The sequence below is a fragment of the Otolemur garnettii genome, unplaced genomic scaffold (assembly GCF_000181295.1).
Source record: "Otolemur garnettii isolate 467f Iridium unplaced genomic scaffold, OtoGar3 scaffold00019, whole genome shotgun sequence".
Taxonomy (NCBI): Eukaryota; Metazoa; Chordata; class Mammalia; order Primates; family Galagidae; genus Otolemur; species Otolemur garnettii.
Genome location: NW_003852414.1, coordinates 23109968 through 23131202, shown reverse-complemented (window position 1 = coordinate 23131202; position 21235 = coordinate 23109968). Strand labels below are relative to the sequence as shown.

Genomic DNA, 21235 nt, shown 5'->3' with positions numbered 1-21235 from the left:
CGGAAGGAGAGGGGCCTGGGAAAGCTGAGTTCCAAGAATCGCGATACTTACCTGGGTTGGCGCGAGGAAACGAGACAGAAGAAGAAAGCGAAGTGGGAGGGGCGCGCTGGGAAGCTTCGGCGCATGCGCAGGGAGGCCTGTGCCCGACCTTCAGCCCGGCTGCTAGCACCATGTTTTCTAGGACGGGCGTCGTGGGGCTCTCGGCCTGGGCCGTGCAGCCACAATGGTATGGCAGCTTGCGGGCGGAGCGGGAGGTTTGCAAGGGAAGGAAGGGCTAGGTCTGATGGGTGGAGGGACGGGCCCGGGGACGCACAGGGTAGGTTCGTGGCGGTGGGTCCGCATCAGGCCCGTCGCCCTGCAGAGGCCCGAGGCAGCCGCGATGCGGGAACCTGCTCCGAGGCCGGAAGGGCGCGCGCTGGGGTCGGGCTGGGCTCCGGCGGAGCAAGGTCACGCCACGTCCCCTGAGGCTGGGTCATCTTGGCCCTTGGGACTGTGACTTCAGACCGAAGTCATGTCTGGGCGGCCTTGGATTCGTTCAGCCAATAAATTGCTCCCAGAGCTTCGGCGACGAGCAAGGCACCAGGGCTCGGGGAGTCTTCAGCAGGGCCGGCAAGGTGGCAGGGGGAACCTGAGAAAAAACCACTAGGTCCGAGCTGTGCTTTATGTCCTTGAGGGGGGCACTAGAGAAGCGAAGGCGAACAAAATAAATGTCCTCTGCGCTGATGGTCGTCAGGTGTAGAAGGGACCTTAGAGATGTGTTAGCGAAGAAAGGAACGACACCCTGCACTATTTCAAGTACTGGTGCTGAAGCAGGAACCCTGCAAGGTCATGAAGTTGTCCCAGCGTCCTGAGGAGGAGATAGATAGGCTTTAAGGGGGCGGTATTAACTGCCCTGCGAGTAAAGGGTGCTACAAGTTTTGACAATTTTAAACATTAGTTGGCAGGCCTGGGTGAAGATGAATATTAAAAGGCCTAGGAGTGGGCAGGTAAAAATTGGGTTGTGGATGATATTCTGTAATAGGATGAAATGTTTTGAAGCTTCATAGTATTGGAAGAATTTTACACGGTGCAAAGTTATAGGTTGTGTGTTTGCTCTTCTCTGGTTTTACATTATGGGCGAATTCTAAGAAGCTACGAACTAAACTAGATTTTTGCATCCTAATTTTCGTGAAGGGACTTTAAAGTATTAATTGAAATCGTTTTTCTTTTCTTTTCTTTTCTTTTTTTTTTTTTGCAGGTTTTTTTTTTTTGGCCGGGCCTGGGTTTGAACCCGCCACCTCTGGCATATGCGGCCAGCGCCCTACTCCTTTGAGCCACAGGCGCTGCCGATGAAATCGTTTTTCATTAAGCAAAGAATGTATGTCAGTATACAAGAATATTTATTAAATTAAGTCATTTTCTAGTTTAATTCTCCATTGTGCACGTGGTCCCGTTGGTTAATCACTCAGTAGACTTCTGCTGGGTGCCTGCCCTGCACCCTTTAATGCTAAGGAAAGTGCTGAAATGTGGTGGTGAACAAGTAATAGGGTCTCCCAGAGCTTCCTGGGGTACTTCTTGGTGGGCAGTGGTCCCCTCCTGCTGTGCATCACTGTTATCTGTCAGTATTTTTATTTTTTTTTACAGAGACGGGGTCTTGCTCTGTTGCCCAGTTTGGTGCCAAACTCTTGTGCTCTAGTGATCTTCCCTCCTCAGACTCTCACAGTGCTGAGATTATAGAGACATAAGCCCAACCTGTTAGTATTGTTAGAACTGTAAAGTATTATTCAAGTTGTTCCTTAAAAGGTAGAGTTTCCGAAACAAAGACAAGATATTTTACATAAATTTCTAGAAATAATCTTTTTACAAAAACACCTGTAAGATAATTTAAAGATTTTTTTAAGGTGGCGCCTGTATACCGAGGGTGGCCGGTTCAAACCGGGCCCCAGTCAAACTGCGACAAAAAAATAGCCGGGCGTTGTGGTGGGCATCTGTAGTCCCAGCTACTCAGGAGGCTGAGGCAAGAGAGTCGCTTAAACCCAGAGTTTGAGGTTGCTGTGAGCTGCGTGATGCCACGGCACTCTACCAAGAGCCATAAAGTGAGACTCTGTCTCTACCAAAAAAAATCTTTATTAAAGGATCATGTTGAATAAGAGCTCTTAGTCTGAGACAAACCACTGTTAGAAGCCAAAATTAAAACCTCTATAGCAGATAAAGGTCATAGTCCTGACCTTAATTCCTTTGGAATACTGGTTTTAAATGGTCAGACATCAGTGTTCCACTGTGGAAAGCTTATTCTGTCTTTTCACATATTCCATTGCTCTTGGTGCTTACTATCTTTCCTACCTTTTCTGCTCTTTCTTATTGCCTTCTGAATTCAGAAGTTAAAACCTTAATGTTTCACACTCCACAGAATTCATTTGGAATGGGAGAAAACTGCCTTTGCCCTCACTGAACTGTGAAGAGGCATTTCTTTGGCTCTGTTTTGATTATTGAAAGCTTTTAAAAGTGCAATCTGTTAGTATAATAGTGTCCCCCGCCCCGAAGGGATGTTTGCATACTAACAAAGTGAACATTAGTCTTGATGAAAGCCTTGATGAAGTTACTTTAATACTTGTTTAGAGTATCATCAAAATAGCATAAGTATTTGGAAATTAAACTTATTTTTTAAAAAGTTGCATTAAAAAAATGGAAATTAAAAGTTTAAGAAAAAGGGTCTCTTTTTGTATTGTTCTATATAACTGGTTTGTAACAAGATACCAACAGTCACAAATTAAACAGTGTTTACTGAAAAAAAGAGAGAAAAGGCAGGTTGTCATCTGAAATCATGACAGCAGGTATTTACTGGTAAATGTAAAAAAAGTAAGGTGGCAGAGTGTGGCACTGTTATAAACGACAGACGCTGGTGCCAAACTGCCCAGCTGTTGGAGATTGACTTGCCGCTTACTGGCTGTGTGACTGGGCAAGTTACCTGGTGTCGACACCGCAGGTTCCTCATTCTTTAAATGGTGGTGATAAGAGTACACAATTCAGGGGGTTAGTGTGAGGTTTAGAGGAGTATTTGCAAAGAATGTAGAATAGTGGGAGAAATGCGGTGTGGATCCAAATACTGTATACCAGTTGAAAAATAAAAGCGAGTTTCTAAGCCTAGTTACTATGTAAGTATGTGAGCAGGTTTATTACACTTGCCAGAGGAGGAAAAGAAGATAAACCGTCCTGGGTGTGGGTTGGAGAAGAGTGGGGAGGCACGTTTTGCTGGAGGCAGGTGATGGACTTTTATGCGTTCACTGTCAGAATTAAATGCACTTCATGATTGTCTTTTCCTTGAGAATTAGCCAGTACTGTTACTTCCTAATTTTTTCTTTTTATGGCATAAAAGACTCTTTAAAAATCTGTCAGACTGTAATTTCTTGGAGGGTTAATCATTCCTGGCTCCCTTGCCCGCCCCTTCCGCTCCGCTAGCAGTGCTGTGTGGTTGTGCTAGGTAACAGTCATGCAGAACCCATTTGATTCTCCATCCACTGTGCTTTATCCATTTCTGAGTTCTCAGTCTCCTGAGGATTTCTCGGGATATGGTGATTCAGAGCATTCGTAATCTTCTCATTGGCCAAAATTGTATGGTTGGTGAAGCAAACCATCCCTAAAGAGAGTTTGATGAGTTCATGGCTGTTTTGTACTCAAATTGTACTTAAAAAATAAAGTAGTAACAAATCTTCAGAGCTAAATGAAAGGTAAAGGTGAGCACCTCGAAACACGTGAAATTAGGGCTTGTGCGCAGCAGGGTCACAGCAGGTGCTTCTTTGTCCCTCTCACTTGGGATACTTATGGAAGCCAAAACATTCTGTGTTCGTCTAAATACGGTATGCAATTTAAATTTGTTCCATATGGTATTCTCTGACTAGAAACTGGTGTCAGTTAAATTGAAGTGTCTGCCTAAAACCAAAACATCCAAATGTCATTTGTTATAGCCAATAAATTTAGAGTGTTCTGTGAGAAAAGTCATTACTAAACTGAAAAAGAAAAGTTGGCCAAAAAATGGTGTGACACTTTTCAAGTACCATTATGTCAGATAATCTGTACTCTGAAATAGCAGAGCTTGTCGGTGTTTGCCAACTTTTATCTTTTCCTTTAATAGATCCATTCTTGAAACCAAACCTAATATTTTCCACATATTCTCTTTCCTCTCATTTTTAAATTTTTCTCTGTGGCTAAGTATTACTACTGTTGAGCTGGATAATTAAAGAGTTTTTTAAAAATTGTTAGCTAATTAACTGGTTATGACCTTCCAGAATTTTATTTGTTTTTCGGGGGAGGGGGTTACTGTAGCCTCAAACTGAGCTCAAGTAAACCTTCTAGCTCAGCCTCCTGAGGAGCTACAACTACAGGCATGCTATCATGCCTGCCCAGATTTTTATTGTTAGTACAGATGGGGTCTATTCATTGCCCAGGCTGGTCTCCAACTCCTAGGCTCAAGCACTCTTCCCACCTTGGCTTCCAAAGTGCTAGGAATATAGTCATGAGCCACAGTGCCTAGAATATTTTTATGTACATAATCACATAAGACCATACAACATGGATTATTTTATAGCCTGCTTTTTTAAAATTATAATGGATAGATTACTTTTTAATACAGTTTTAAATTGATAGAAAAATTGAGCATTCAGTATGACGAGTTCCATATACCCATCTGCCACTATGGAGAGTTTGCCTGTTATTAGCATCTACATTAGAATAATATATATACTACAATTAATAAACCATATATAAAGAGAAAGTCTCCCAGGCTAGAGTGCAGTGGTATGATTATAGCTCACCGCACCCTTGAAGTCTTGGGTTCAAGGATCTGCCTCTGTGTCAGCGTCCTAAGTAGCTAGAACTATAGGCACCTGCCACCATGCCTGGTCTTGGTACATTAACTAGAGTCCGTAATTTCATGAAGGTTTACTCCTTTTGTTATACAGTTCTATGAATTTTGACAAATTCATAATGACATGTATCCACCATTATAGTGTCAGCTTCATGCCCTGAAAATCTCCCCTCTGCGCTCCCCAAAACTCTTAACAACTACTAATCTCTTCACTGTCACCATAGGTTTGCCTCTTCTGGTTTGTCATTTACAGAAGTTAGGATCATGCAGGATAGTCTTTTTCAGAGTGCCTGCTTTCATTTAACAATATGTACTTAAGGGTTTTCCATGTTTTTCTAGCTCGTTTGGTTGTTTGCTGAATAACACTCCATTGTACAGATGTGCTAGAGTTAGGAGATCTGTTTATTCACATCGAAGGGCATCTTGGTTGTTTTCAGTTTTTGGCAGATGTGAACAAAGCTGCTTTAAACATTTGTATGTAGGTTCTGCGTGGGCGTAAGTTTTCAGCTCAACTGGATAAATACCTAGGAATGTGATTGCTGGATCATATGTTAAGTCTATGTTTGGCTTTGTAATAAACTGCTAAGCATCTTCCAAAGTGTCTGTACCATTCTGCATCCCTGCCTGCAGTCAGAGTGAGTTCCTTTTGCTCCATATCCTCATCATCATCATCTGGTGGTGTCAGTTTTTGAGGTTTTATTCATTCTTGTAGGTATATAGAAGTATCCTGTTTCAATTTGCAATTCTCTAATGACATGGTACTAAGCATCATTTTATTTTTTTATTTTGGGTAGGGGGAGATACAGAGTCTCAAGCTGTCTGGGTAGAGTGCTGTGGTGTCACAGCTCACAGCAACCTCAAACTCTTGGGCTCAAGCAATCTCCTTACCTCAGCCTCCTGAGTAGCTGGGACTCCAGGCACCTGCCACAAAGCCCAGCTATTTTTTTTTTTTTATTGCAGTTGTCATTGTCGTTTAGCTGGCCAGGGCTGGGTTTGAACCCACCAGCCTTGGTGTATTTGGCCAACACCCTACCCACTGAGCTACGGGCGCCGCCATAAGCATCATTTTATGTGCTTAACTTGCCTTCTCTTCATCTTTTTTGGTGAGGTGTCCACGTCCTCTGCCCATGCTTTATTTGAGCTACTATTGTTGCAGTTTTTTAAGTTGTACATTTTATTTTTTTTAAATACAAGTCCTTCATCAGAGATAGGTTTTCAAAATATTTTCTCCAGTCTGCGGCTTCTCTTGTCATTTAACAGTGTTTTACAGAATGGGAGTTTTAAATTTGCATGACGTCAGCTTTTTTCTCTCATGGGTCATGTCATTAGTGTTGCGTCTGCAAACTTCTTGTTAAACCTGAGGCACCCAGATTTTCTTCTGTGGTATCTTGTAGAAGTTTTATAGTTTTGAATTTCACATTTAGATCTGTGATCCATTTTGAGTTAATTCTGTGAAAAATAGAAAGTCATTATCTAGATTAATATTTTTGCATATGTGTATCCAGTTCTTCGGGTACCATTTGCTGAGGGGGTATCCTTCCTTCATTGAGTTGTTTCTGCTTGTTTGTCAAAGCTTAACTGGGGGGACTGTATGTGTGGGTCTGTTTCTGAGCTATTACTGTATCTTTGTAGGAGGTCTCAAGTCAGGTGGTGTCTGTCCTCAGCTTCATTCTTTTTCAGTATTGTTTGGCTAGTCTGAGTCTTTTGCCTTTCCATAGAAACTTTAAAGTCAGTTTATTGATATCCACAAAATAACTTGCCAAGATGGTGACTGTGTTGAATCTGTAGATCCAGTTGGGAAAAATTAACACCTTAGCAACATTGAGTCTTCCTACCCATGAGTAGAGAATCTCTCTTCATTTATTTATATATTTGACTTCTTTCCCTAAGAGTTTTCTAGTTTTTCTTCCTATAGATCTTGTTTTTATGTCTTTTTAGCTTTAGTAAAATGATAAAATATGCATAATATAACATTATTTTAACCATACAATTGTGTGGATTTTTTTCACATCAAGCTCCAGCTGTTGATAGCTGGTGTATAGAAAAGCAATTCGCTTTTGCTATGCCTGAACTTTCTATCCTGCAACTTTGCTATAATTGCTTATTGGTTCTAGGCAGATTGTTTTGTGTTTATTTTTATTCTTTGGGATTATCTCCACAGATAATCATGTCATCTATAAACCACAGCAGTGTTAATTCTTCCTTCTCAATCTGTACGCCTCTTATTTCCCTTTCTTGTCTTAATTGCGGTAGGCAGGACTTCCAGGGTGGTGGAGTGTAAGAGCGATGAGAGACAGAGGTCCTTGTCTGGTTTGCAATCTCAGAGAAAGCTGCTAGTTTTTCACCATTAACTCACAGGCTTTTGGTACTTGTTTTGTATCAAGCTGAGGAAATTCTTTTCTGTTACTGGTTAAAGGAAAGACCTTATCGTGAAAGGGTGTTAGATTAATATTGAACTAGCTTTGCTTACCTGGAGTAAATCCTGCTTAGTTGTATGTAATTCTTAATCCATTGTTGGGTTCAGTTTGCTGATGGGTTATTGAGGGTTTTGGCACCTGTGCTCACCATCCACTGAGGTCATTACATTAGAAACCCTCAATTATCCTTACTGGTTTCCTGTCCACTAAAAATTTGCTCTCAAGTCAGTCTCTTGTTGCTTTGCCCACATCTCTGGCCCAGTTCTTGCTGGCTTGTTCTTGTCTGGACGCTGCCACAGCCTGGGACTCCCCGTCTTCAGTGTTCCCCAGTTGTGCTGTCTTTGCCCGCTGAGATGCTTTGCTGAAAGGCTGACCTGGTATGTGGGCTTATAAACACTGCTTCCCTGCTTCCTTCAAAGTAATACTTAAGCTCATTTTTTATTTTATTTTATTTTATTTTTTTGAGACAGTCTCACTGTGTCACCCTGGGTAGAGTGTCCCGGTGTCACAGCTTAAGTGGTTCTCTTGCTTCAGCCTCCCAAGCTGGTTCTCTGCAGGCACCCAGTGGCTACTTTTTGTTGCAGTTGACCTTGTTGTTTAGCTGGCCCAGGCTGGGTTCGAACCCGCCAGCCTCAGTGTATGTGGCTGGTGCCATAACCACTGTGCTGCAGGCGCCAAGCCGAAACTGATTTCTTTTTTAATGTTTAAATATCTAAGTAGTATCTAGCCCAGCCCATGTCTCCAGCTTCCCCTGCTGCCCTATTTCACTATTCCCTGAACATGAAATCCTCTTTCAAATCGATCTCCCACTCACAGACAGACCCTCCATAGGCCCTCCTGTACAAACTTAGCAATTCTTTAGTTCTCCCATGTAGCGTTGCTGCCAACACAGGCACTTCACGTGGACTCAAAGCCAAAAGATAGTATGTTTTTAATGTGTCCTCCCCACTGGAGCAGGGATTCGTTTATAATCCTTCACTAGCATTTAAGTCTAATCATTTTTACTTTTGTGCATTAGCACTTGACTTACGAGGTAATATGCTTCTTGTGGTCAGAGCCCATGTCCTATTAACCAGTGCTGCTTAGTAAATGTTTATCAGATTGAACTGAAAATGTTAATCACTTCAGATAAGCTGAACTTTCAACAGGTGGCCATAAAGACTGTGCCATTGGCTCTGCTGTTGAACTAAGGAAGTCAAGGGTTGCTTTTTAGAGGTAGCTGACCTTGATTTGAACTGTAGTTGGACATTCTAACAGGTGGAAGGACTTTGTTACAGAAGGGATACAGATGAGGCTGTGGGGATGGGAAGGGAGTGTTATGGTTGCCGTTGTGGTTTCAGTGGGACGTAAGTGACAGAGCCAGGCCATATGAGATAAGGCTTTTGATACAAGATTTGACATTAGCACTGTGGAATTTAAATGTATACATGTCTATTCATATACATCCAGAGTCCTGCATTTGATAGATTGTTTCTTTATGGGGTGTTGTTTAAATAAATATATTAACTCTGGAAGTTTTTTTCTTATATGATGTTTCTAAAACCTTTATTCTCAGGGTCCAAGTTCGAAATATGGCAACTTTGAAAGATAGTAAGTATTTGTTTCTATCAATATATGAATTACAAAAAACCTAAATTTTGCCAAATGAGATACTTAAAATTATACTGCTTTGGCCCAGTGTATAGCTGGCCTGAAATGCCAAAATGAATCTCTGTTGTACATGGGACATGGAACTTGTTTTGGGAAAGACCAGTAGGAGGTGGTGCAAGAGAAAGTTGTGTTGATTCTGTTGTCTGCAGAATGATAACACTCTAACCAGCGTTTGTGTGTGTATATGAAATAAATGTTATGGAGTATGTGGTTACGGCCACTTTTAATACATTTAATGTTCTGAATACATTATGCACTGTTCTCTTATGTTGCTATTTGCTTGTTCTAAGTAATAGCTCATCTCATTCTTTTATTAGTACAAGTTCTAACATTAAGACTGGTTTATAGCCTGAGCAAGAACAAGACCCCATCTGTACAAAACGTAGAAAATATAGCCAGGCATAGTGGTGCCAGCCTGTAGTCCCAGCTACTTGGGAGGCTGAGGCAGGAGGATCACTTGAGCCCAAGAGTTTGAGGCTGCTGTGAGCTATGGTGATGCCACTGCACTCCAGCCCAGGCAACAGGTGGAGACTGTTTTAGTATCATGTTATTTATTGATGGTCTAAGTGCTAGACCAATCCTACCTTGCACTTTAGAAAAATCTCTCAGTAAATTCACGGTTAAATTATAATTCCTTTGTCTTAACACAGCACTTCTATTTTTCAGTTACCAGGCGACTCAAGTCCATCAAAAACATCCAGAAAATTACCAAGTCTATGAAAATGGTAGCAGCAGCAAAATATGCCCGAGCTGAGAGGGAGCTAAAGCCGGCTCGAGTATACGGAGTAGGATCTTTGGGTAAGAAAAGAGTAATTCACAGTACAAAGAAGTATTTAACCTAAAGAAGATTACTGAGGACTTCTATTTAGTGCTCACTGTGACATTGGGTATATTCCAGTACACACATGTACTTGTCTTTCATGGACGTACACTTGACGGGCAGTCACAGCAGCCCTGTGCGGGCAGGAGCGTTAGCGGCCCTGCTTCGCAGATGAGAAAACTGAAACACTGTGAAGTTAAGTAACCACCTGCCCGAGACCACTCCACATACAGTGGGCTGAAAAGCCTCCGTGTGAAACTATATGGTTGGCATCAAAGCCTGTGTATTTGTTAACCATTTTTTATGTTACTGTGTTAACTTTAACAATATTCTGAAATTTTTCCTAAATTGTTCAATATGCCATCAGAAGAACTTGACAACAGTGCATTAGACACAAACACCCCCCACTCCCCAGACCTTGTCCCACCTGCCTCGTCCCAGGCAGCATCGCCTTTCAGCACTTCGTGTATTTAGATTGTGCCATCTCATGTTTTCTTCCTCATTCGTGATTACCTGACACATTTGTCCTTGTTGGCTTGTTTTATTATTAGACTCCCCTACTAGAATGCTGGCTTCACTCCCATATCCCCAGGCACCCAGAACAGTGCCTGACCGACTCACTGTAAGTCCTGAATAAATGAGAACAAGAAAGATGAGTCTCACCAACAGAATACATGAGTGGAATGTTGGAGCGTCAACTTAGAAAGCAAAATTTGCTTCTTTCCAAGTTGAAGATAATGTATCTGTGTATTAATATATTTTTATTAGATACAGAATTACCTTGTGCAGTAATTTTCTTGTGCTCTCCCATATCTTTCGTTTACTATTTTTCCTTCTGAGATGGGGTTTCACTGTGTTGCCCAGGCAGGTCTCAGACTCTTGGGGTTGAACGATCCTCCTGGTAGCTGGCATTACAAGGGAACACCACTGTGCCTACCTCATATCTTTTTTTTAAACATAAATTTATACCATCGGATAAAATTTTTTATGTAAGAAAATAATAATATAGTGTGCTAGAACTCAGTTGAAATGCTTCCTTGCTTTAACAGTGCCACATTTTGAGGGTTTGGTGTCAGCTGTCCTCATCAGCTCCAACCCATTTGCTTTCATAAGTCACGTCCTCTGCCTGGCACAGTATGAAGCATGTGGTTCATGGCTCAGAACATACTGGTTGACTCTCAAGTCAACCCTTGAGTGGGACAGGAATGCTCAGGTTTACATAGGCTGTATCTTTTCAGACCGTATTGATATCTTTGGATGCTTAACACATATAGAGCATGTGGCATAGTGGCCACTCTAAATGTATCTACATAGAGTCTACTACATACTCAATTTCCTTATGAGGTTACTCAATCTAAAAATATGGCAGGTCAACTTTTGGAAAGAAAAGCTTCTTTAAAAATTACTCTAGCTTATTTATATGAAAAAGGAGAAGTTATTTTATTCTTCGCCTTCTTGCTGATATGAATAAGTAAATTTGTTCCTTCCAGAGGCCAGGAGTTTGAGGCTGCAGTGAGCTATGATCATGCCACTGCACTCCAGCCTGGGTAACAGAGTGAGACCTAGCTCTTAAAAAAAAGTCTGTAACAACAAAATTATTTAATAAATAAGAAACCGGCTTATATAACTGATTAAAGTATTTATGGTACAGTATTAAAAACTCAAGTCAAGACTGCCAGTTAGTTTCTGAGCTCTTGAAAAAGGTTGTGACTGCTAGATATTAAATAGCTAATCATTTTAAGTATTTAAAAATTTAGGCTGGGTGTGATGGCTCATACCTATAATCCTGCACTTTCAGAGTCCAAGGTTGGAGGACCCCTTGAGGCTGGGCATTTGAGACCAACTCAGGCAACATAGCAAGATCCTGTCTCTACACACACACACACAAAAGCCACGCATGCAGAGGATCACTTGAGTCCAGAAGTTCGAGGCTTCAGTGAGCTGACTCTTAGGACTCTACTCCAGCCTGGGTGACAAAGTGAAACCTTATCTCAAAAAATAAATAGGCCGGGTGGGGTGGCTCATGCCTATCCTGGCACTCTGGGAGGCTGAGTTCATAGGTTTAAAACCGGCCTGAGCAAGAGTGACGTCCCATCTCTGAAATTAAAAAAAAAAAAAAATTGCCAGGCATTGTGGTGGGCACCTGTAGTCGCAGCTACTTGGGAGGCTGAGGCAAGAGAATCGCTTGAGCCTAGCAGTTTGAGGTTGCTGTGAGCTATGACGCCATGGCACTCTACCAAGGGTAACAAAGTGAGACTGTCTCTAAATAAATAAATACATAAGTAAATAAATAGTTAAGACAGGCATTTTATGCTCAGTAATATAAAGCATAAACATAAAAAGATTTAGAAGAAATATTCTCACTCTCCTAAAGTTTGGAGGTATTTACTTCTCTGTTTTTTGTGGGGGGTTCTCAAGTTTTGAAATTTGAGAATCACTGCCCTCTACTGTAAAAGGACATGGCTGGAATTTTGGATAAATGTGGAAGTTGTGAGAATGTGTCTTGCACCTATAGGGAGCCCCAGCTCCCTGACGTCCTTCGCTGATACCCACCTTGCCCTTGACCAGGCCATGCTGCCCACGAGCTGTGCCTAGCCAGTGACTGAGTACATGCAGGAGACGGAGCAAGTGGGCAGCCTTATTGAACTGGGCAGAGGTCCGACAGCTGCCGCTGAGCCCTTCTTCCTCCTCCCACCAGTCAGCCTGGGGTTCTGCTCTGATGGGTCTCTCAGCCTTCTCTGACTGCCTTGTAGAGCTTATAGGTGGTTCCTGTAGTAAGTCTCTGTATCTTTAGTCTCATTTAATTTCCATGTGGCCTCTGCTTTTTGGAAGACCAGACCAATAATGTGACCTTGGTAAAGTCATATTAAAATAAAGTGGCATCCATTATTTTACTATCAATAGTTTTTCTAAGAATTTGCTATGTAGATTACATTAGTGGCTCAGCAAATACTTGCAGCTTTTTTTGGTTGTATGCTGGAGGTTTGCATTCTTTAAAAGTCTGATATCTAGGTAAGTAGATAGCTCTGGAATTCAAGCCTCTTTACTGCTTCTTTAATTGTACTAAAGATTTCTTCTGGTCAATATTTAAGAAAAATTGGCCATTAATTGGCTCTTAGGATCTTTTGTTAGAGATTTAAAGCTTTATGGTTCTCAGCCTTGTTGTAAGTAGAAGTGTACAGATATTTGTGATTGTACCAGTGAAGTGCCAACAAACTTAAATGCATTTTTGAAAATAGTCAACTCTTATAAATTGGGGATTGTTACTATATTTAGTATAAAAAATTTAAAAATGCTTTTCTTTTTTTGTTTTTAAGCTCTGTATGAAAAAGCTGATATTAAGGTGCCTGAAGACAAGAAGAAGCACCTCCTTATTGGTGTGTCGTCAGATCGAGGACTTTGTGGTGCGATCCATTCCTCAGTTGCCAAGCAGATGAAAAATGAGGTGGCTGCACTCACAGCGGCCGGGAAAGAAGTCATGATTGTTGGAATTGGTGATAAAATCAGGGGCATACTTCATAGGTAATTTAAATATGTGTCATTTGTGTTCATAAAGGTACAGCATTAAGAAATGTTCTGTGAAACATTTTGATCAGTTTAAAGTGTCTTTCCCAGGTACATTTTTGGTGTCCTCACAGGGAGGTTTTAGTTTTGCTGTTAATTTTCCCAGGACCTCCTGGAATACACCACTTCCCTGTTTTCTACTGGTCTTTTGCATCTCCTTCATCCAGACCATAATAAGTTGAATGTAATGGGAATATTAAAAGCTGTTGGCGTGGTATCTGAGGAGCTGTTACAGCCTAGGAATATTAACAGTGAACAGTATCCATTTGTTCAAAGGGAGAAGTAAAGGTTAAGAGAATATAAAACAGAGGCCTAATTTGTAGTCCTTAGTTCTTTGCAAGTGCTGATGAAAAGAAATAATGGTGATAATATATGGAAGAAATTAATTCAGGGAACCTATACCCCCCAAAAATCTTCATCCACGGTGATGAGGTATTTTTATAGAAAACATAGAAAATACTCTTGTGGCAGAAATATTCTGTTTATTTTCTCTTCATTTTCTTACAGGACTCATTCCGACCAGTTTCTGGTGACATTCAAAGAAGTGGGAAGAAAGCCCCCTACTTTTGGGGATGCGTCAGTCATTGCCCTAGAGCTATTAAATTCTGGATATGAATTTGATGAAGGCTCTATCATCTTTAATCGGTTCAGGCAAGGACAATTTACAAAGCAAAGCTATTTTATGTTCATGTTTTTGTTCATATTTTAAAGCAATGGAGTGTCTATTAGGCAGCTTAAAAATTGAGGTTTACCTTTGTTTTTGTTATTTCTAGGTCTGTCATCTCCTATAAGACAGAAGAGAAGCCCATCTTCTCCCTTAATACGATTGCAAGTGCTGGTAAGTTGTTTTTATATGAGAAGTGTTTTTTGCACATGGAGTGGAAAAAATCTGTACACAAAGGAAAATATTGTCCTGTTTGTCAGGACATTGTCACAGCTGCAGCAATGGGGCCATTTCTAAGCAGCACCATCTTCTTACTTTGATGATGTCTTAATTCAGTCATTATTTGGTAACTCTTACTCCTTTCTGGCCCTAAGGATTAAGAGCCTAGCTAGAAAACAGCTTTGCAGTTTATGTGTGGGAACTCTAGCTACAACACAACCTATTTACACTAACCCACTCAATTCCTCCCTTTTTTTTTTCTTGTTTTGAGACAGTCTTACTCTGTCCCCCAGGCTAGAGTACCATGGCATCAGACTAATTTATAGCAACCGCAAACTGGGCTCAAGTAATCCTCCTGCCTCAGCCTCCCAAGTAGCTGGGACTACAGGTGCCTGCCACATTGCCTAGCAAATTTTTCTATTTTTAGTAGAGATGGGGTCTCACTCTTGCTCAGGCTGGTCTTGAACTCTTGAGCTCAAGCAGTCTACCCTCCTACAGTGCTAGGATTATAGGTGTGAGCGATGGCACCCAACCTGTTTCTTTCTTAATGATACATAAAATAGATGTTATGACCAATACCATTTTAAATTTGATGAAAGTACTGTTTCCCCACTTTACCCTAATGAATGAATTTTGAAACGTGCTACTAAATTTCTACAACATTAAATTCAGGTTCATTCTTATTGGTATAACGATTATTAAAGAAAAATTATTTAAAATATTAAACAAGAAATAAATAGTAAAATTCATATCAGCTTCTGCTCTTTAGTCTCACACTCTTTCATTTGTTCAGAAAGGTTTTTCCTCATTTTCCAAATTGACACATGATGATTTCTCCAGTAATCAGATGGCTGAATTGTAATTATTGTACGGGTTGAACATCCCATATCTGAAATGCTCAGGGCCAGAAATGTTTTGGGTTTCAGAACATTTGCATATTTATAATGAGATGTCTTAGGAAGGGGACCCAAGTGTAAATATAAAATTCGTTCACATTTTGTATATACCTTACACACATGGCCTGAAGGTAATTTTATACAATAATAATTTTGTGTGTGAAATAGTTTTGATTGTGACCCATCACCAGAAATTAGGTTTGGAAATTCCACTGTGGCATCATGTTGGTTCTCAAAAAGTTTGGGGTTTTGGAGCATTTTGGATTTTAAACTTTGGATTAGAGATGCTCTACCTGCATTATGCTATACTGGTCTTAGTTTTTAAGCCTTTTTTTTTTTTTTGAGAAAAACATTTACTGAGTGCTTGATGGCTTTGTAACAAGTATTTGCTAGGCGCTGTCCAGAGGACTTCTATCCACAAGATTTGGCACCATTACTTTAAATGTTGGCTTCTTATTTTTCTTAAGCATCTGGAGTAGAGTATCAAATGCTCTGTTACACATACTTAGCTGAAAATAAGCTATAATCTATAGTGTGGGAATAGATTAAATTATTGGAACCAATTCACTTACCTTACATTTTTTGCTCTGTAGTTATAAAGGAGTTTTATGCTGATATAAGCTGCTTTTGGTTAAATCAGTCTGTGCTCTGTATGACTTCAAAGAAATCCTTCACTTGCTTTGACAGAGAGCATGAGTATCTATGATGATATTGATGCTGATGTGCTGCAGAATTACCAGGAGTACAACCTGGCCAACATCATCTACTACTCTCTGAAGGAGTCCACCACCAGTGAGCAGAGCGCGAGGATGACGGCCATGGACAACGCCAGCAAGAACGCTTGTAAGTGCCCAGCACACAGTGCCAGCAGGAGCCCTTGTGAGCAACACCATGACTCATGCTGTCATCTCAGCACTTTACCCTGCCGAAGGCCAACGCAGGAGGACTGCCTGAGCAAGGAGTTCTAAACCAGCCTGGGCAACATAGCAAGACCCTATCTCTACAAAAAGTTTTTTAAAAAATTAACCAGGCATGGTGGCAGGCACCTGTAGTCCCAGCTACTCAGGAGGCTGAGGTAGGAGGATCATTTGAACACAGGAGTTAGAGGCTGCCCACTGTGCTCTAACCTGGGAAATAGAGACCCCATCTTTAAAGAAAACACAACCTTACCACAATATTCTCTGCCTGCAGGGAAGTATGTCTCACTTGATAGGAAGTACTGTTTCCTATCAAAGATATTGTGAGGCTATTTTTGGTACCCAAAAAGAGCAATCTCTTATTTTTAAATTAAGCAACAGAAGTTAAATAGGAAGTTATTCTTTTCTGGGTTTAGATTTTGTTGTCAAATCTTTTGTGTTTTGTTTGTAGCTGAGATGATCGACAAACTGACTTTGACCTTCAACCGCACCCGCCAGGCTGTCATCACAAAAGAACTGATTGAAATTATCTCTGGTGCTGCAGCTCTGTAAGTCTTTTAGACTGTCGCCTTCGAAGAGTCGTCTTCTCATCTCCCCCATATCTTGTTAACCTTTGAGTGCTTAAAAGGTTTCTGTTCTGTTCTGTCAAAGTTGAAATGATTTGGTGCTGGCAGCCCCCGTACTCAGTGGGTAGGGCACTGGCCACATACACTGAGGCTGGCGGGTTCAAACCTGGCACTGGGACAGCCTATAAACAGTGAAAACTGCAACAAAAAAATAGCGGGGCATTGTGGTGGGTGCCTGGAGTCCAGCTACTTGGGAGGCTGAGGTAAGAGAATCGCGTAAGTCCAAGAGTTTGAGGTTGCTGTGAGCTCTGACGCCACAGCACTCTTATCAAGGGCAAGAGCTTGAGATCCTGTCTCAAAAAAATAAAAAAAAAGAAAGAAATGATTCTGTGCAAAATCTTGTATCCTTACTGTTAGGACGTACAGATTAGGCAAAAATGGAGCCCCTTTAGTTTGTTTTGTTTCACTTGAAACATTCAAGCTTAGTTTTTCTATTTAGAGATAATTACGTTGCTAGCTGTCTCTTTCCTAAAGCATTAGGAGCAAGGATGTCAGTAACACGATACTATTTATAAAGTCCATCTTTGGAGGCCAGGCGCAATGGCTTATGCCTGTAATTTTAGCACTCTGGGAGGCTGAGGCAGGTAGATTGCTTGAGCTCAGGAGTTCGAGACCAGCCTGAGCAAGATCTGGTGTCTAAAAACTAGCCAGGTGTTGTGGCAGGCACCTGTAGTCCCAGCTACTTGGGAGGCTGAGGAAGACGATCACTTGAACCCAGGAGTTTGAGGTTGTTATGAGCTATGAAGCCATGGCACTCTACCCAGGGTGCGAAAGTGAGACTCTGTCTCAAAAAAACAAAAGAGAGAGATCGTCCTGCCCCAGCGTCTTGAGTAGCTGGCACCATAGGCACTCACCATGGTGCCAGCTAATTTATTTTTAGTAGAGACAGGGTCTCACTCTTGCTCAGGCTGGTCTCAGACTCCTGAGTTCAAGCAATGGTTACCCAACTGGGCCTCCCAGAGTGCTAGGATTACAGGTGTGAGCCACAGGGCCCAGCCATGAAATGCAAGCTTTTCTTCCCCTTCTTCCCTCTTCTTCCTCTGACTGCCTCTTGTTGATCCTTCCTAACTGAACTGGGGAATCTTTTCCCACAGAAAATAACTCCTTGGCTGGGCACTGTGGCTCACACCTGTAATCCTAACTCTCTGGGAGGCCGACACCGGTTGATTGCTTGAGCTCACTAATTCAAGACCAGCGTGAGCAAGAGCAAGACCATGTCACTATGAAAAACAGAAAAACTAGCCAGGTGTTATGGTTCGTATCTGTAGTCCCAGCTAATCGGGAGGCTGAGGCAAGAGGATTGCTCAAACCGGAGAGTAAGAGAATAGGCCTCCATAGTCTTGAGTCACTCTTCTTTGGAATCCTGCGCTTCTGTGTATCTTAGCTCTCACAACATTGTATCAGGAATTACCCTATGTGTCTCTGTGCTCCTTGAGGCTAGAATGGGACCGTGTCCGTTTTTTTTTGAGACCCAGTCTCAAGCTGTTGCCCTGGGTTGAGTGCTGTGGCCTCACAGCAACCTCAAACTCTTGGGCTTAAACAATTCTCTTGCCTTAGCCTCCCAAGTAGCTGGGACTATAGGCACCCACCACAACGCCCGGCTTTTTTTGGTTGTAGTTGTCATTGTTGTTTGGGGGGCTTGGGCTGGATTCAAACCTGCCAGCTTCAGTGTATGTGACTGGCGCCCTAGCCACTTTAACTACAGGCACCAAGCTGGGGCCATGTCTTAACTCACTTGTAGTGCCCCATGATCTGGTACATCCCTCCTTAGTATATGTTTATAGTCTGAATGAATGGAATGCCATATGAGTATTAAGAACTGGAAGTTGAGAAGAGGGAGTAACATCATTTTATTGAGTATGTGAAAATATGGATCTGTGCATAAGAATTAGAGAGGGTGGCGCCTATGGCTCAAGGAGTAGGGTGCCGGCCCCATATGCCAGACGTGGTGAGTTCAACCCCAGCCTTGGCCAAAAAAAAAGGAGAGAGAAAAGTTTATCACTAAGGTAACACTTAAAGTGGCCCTGAAGTGTTATCTGTTGAAGGTAGAAACTGGGCAGAATGCCAGAGATACAGTTAGAACTGATTGAAAAGAAACAGGTTGTCCGCTGCATCCATCAGCTTTCCTGTCCTAAACATCCTTCTTATTTTACTTCATAAGCGTAGCTTTGTCAGGACTGGTCCGTTCACAGCCAGGTCTCCAGTGTTCTTTTAGCATCCTAGAATAGGCTCGAGATGTCTGGCTTTATAAACTTGGCTGAGATACTGTTACCCAGCTTTGTCATCTGTACCAGGGCAGTACTCTAATACAAGGTTTAAACACAAAGCCATCCATTACCCTCCTTGCCATATGCTGCACATGCTAAGTTGGTTCTTCTTGGATGTTGTGTTAGTGTGAAATGGCCTGGGGGAAGAAGTGCAGCCGGCAGGCTCCAGACTGAGACCAGAGAGCCCGGGTTCTTCTTGCTCTTGGACGTTGGGTACAAATGTGAAGTTTACGTCCACATCAGGTCCTTCCTTCTTGACTAAGAATATGGGAAACCTGACTTATAGTAGCAAAATTGAAGGAAATGAAAAGTGGGACTGGGACATAAAACTAAGAATTTAGAGGAAAGAATCTAGGGAATTGAAAATCGACTTACATTTTGGTTTCTAGAAGAGTAGTCAAATCCTTACATAAAAAGTTAGCTGTGCAGTACCAAGCTTGAATTGCTTATGTGAATGGACATGCGTGTACGCTAACCTTTCAGTTATAATGGTTTAAGACTTTAGCATTTAATATAAACATACTTGGGTATTAAAATTAAGAGCATGCATAAACATGATATTTGAGGTACCAAGTATTATTTCCCAGGCTAAAATTTTTAATAGATTGTATGCTATTTATTGAAAAAATAGTAACTTAAATTATATGTTCCTGGTCTTACCTACTTGCATGAACATGTTTTTACTGCTTCTAACCAGACTGAAACCTGTAACTTTTTATAACTATTATTGAATCTGTTTTAAAGGAATATTTGGGTATTTACATTATTATATACTCAAGGTCTCAAGTAAAGGAGTGGACTCTTTAAATTGCAAATTACCTGTGATTAACTGGCATGGATGGCTTTTTGACCTGCTTGTTTTGTGTTTGTCTTTTTCTTCTAATATAATAACCAGGGATTAATGAAAATCAAGTTCCGTCCTCAGACAAGAGGTAAAGTTCAAACATTCTTCCCATACCTCTCAGAAAAGAAACCTAACCAGACGTAACTGAAGCAAATTTAGGAATGATGAAACTGCTTAAGACTTAGATTTACCAGCAGCCAACTGGGCTTTTTAAAATTTAATATGTTGGTTATAGAAAATGTAGCTATAACTAAGTAAACTTTAAGAATAGAGAATTAACATTATTCTGAGGTATTATATAGAAGTTGAAGAGTGGTAGTTCTCAGACTTTGTGATCTCTGCCCCTGTGCCTGATTTAACCAAAGACAACTAGAGTCTCATCCATCTCTGCACCCTTTCTGTTGTGATGGCATGCATCAGGTGGCCTCTGGAAAACTCCACTGTGTACTCCTTGGGAATAAAAACAGGCAAAGAACATTGTTACAAAGATAGTTTTGTCCTCATGAACCCCCTAAGAGGTTCCCCAGACCAAAATTTGAGAATCACTGGTATAGAGTAGCACTTTATCATGTAAATCCAGTTGTTTATACTCCAGTTAAACATGTATTATCTCTGGACACCACAGTTTTTTCCAATTTTAAACTTGTTCTATGTACTTTGTTTTTCAGGTAAAGAAGGAAAATTCAGCCAGCTGATTATGTTTTTAGCTTACTGCTGTCTGTGGAAGAAGTTGTTGCTCCATTGTTTGAATTACTGAAGACAGCAAGATATTTGTAAATTATCTTACAATAAACAACTTACAGTAAGAAAATCATTGTCTTATTATTTAAGAACAATAGCTATGGTTTTCAAAATGAGATGGTGCTAAGATAGTTTCAAATATTAACATGCTACTATTACAAATTTTAGTAGAAGATGATTTAAGAGGGTGTTCTGATTTTATAGTTTTATACAGCCTTAACAAGTCTAGTCTCTGGGGTCAGGGTGAGAAGGGATGCCAGCGACTTTAACCCAGACCTCCACCCGTCCACAACCGCAAAGAACAGTCAGCAAAACGAATAAAAGTGCTTCACTAGAGACATTTCCTTCTTTCTTTTTTATTCATTTGCTATTTCTTATACATGGGGTACAGAATCCCAAGCATATATTTACTCTAACTTTTTAAAATGTTTCCAAGCAAAGCACTGAGAAAAATATATTGACATTTAGATAAACTATAAAGATACAGTATACCTGATTCCACACACCAAGTCAACCACACCAAATGTCACTTTTTTTCTATTTAGTTAAAATAGGGAATTTTGGTTATTTATGTTACAAAAGTAATACAAGTCACAAAAAATATATAAAATATAAAAAACATTTCTTAATAGTCTGATGTTACTCTTGACTTTTAGAAACCACTAAATAAATGTATGTATTTAGAAATGATTCTTTAAATGTTTTACCAACACGTTTATTTTAACAATGAACTGAACGCTGATTTGTGTAGAAACTCATGAGCAAGT

The 21235-nt window shown here is 40.9% G+C and overlaps 1 protein-coding gene across 1 annotated transcript; it reads left to right on the top strand.

Annotated features, from left to right (window-relative positions):
• The first annotated feature begins 73 nt into the window (after positions 1–73).
• ATP5F1C (ATP synthase F1 subunit gamma) lies at positions 74–20527 on the top strand. The gene is made up of 10 exons (XM_003786823.3): positions 74–226; positions 8816–8850; positions 9577–9708; positions 13048–13252; positions 13802–13945; positions 14068–14132; positions 15761–15916; positions 16442–16538; positions 19779–19815; positions 20396–20527. The coding sequence occupies exons 1-9, from the start codon at positions 171–173 to the stop codon at positions 19783–19785; spliced, it is 897 nt and encodes a 298-aa protein (XP_003786871.1). The 5' UTR covers positions 74–170; the 3' UTR covers positions 19786–19815; positions 20396–20527.
• Positions 20528–21235: the final 708 nt, after the last annotated feature.

Coding starts and splice junctions, on each gene's coding strand:
- ATP5F1C (XM_003786823.3), top strand. CDS start 171: ATGTTTTCTAGGACGGGCGTCGTGGGGCTCTCGGCCTGGGCCGTGCAG. Junction 13,253..13,801: donor ATCAGGGGCATACTTCATAG/GTAATTTAAATA, acceptor ATTTTCTTACAG/GACTCATTCCGACCAGTTTC. Junction 14,133..15,760: donor TAATACGATTGCAAGTGCTG/GTAAGTTGTTTT, acceptor TTGCTTTGACAG/AGAGCATGAGTATCTATGAT.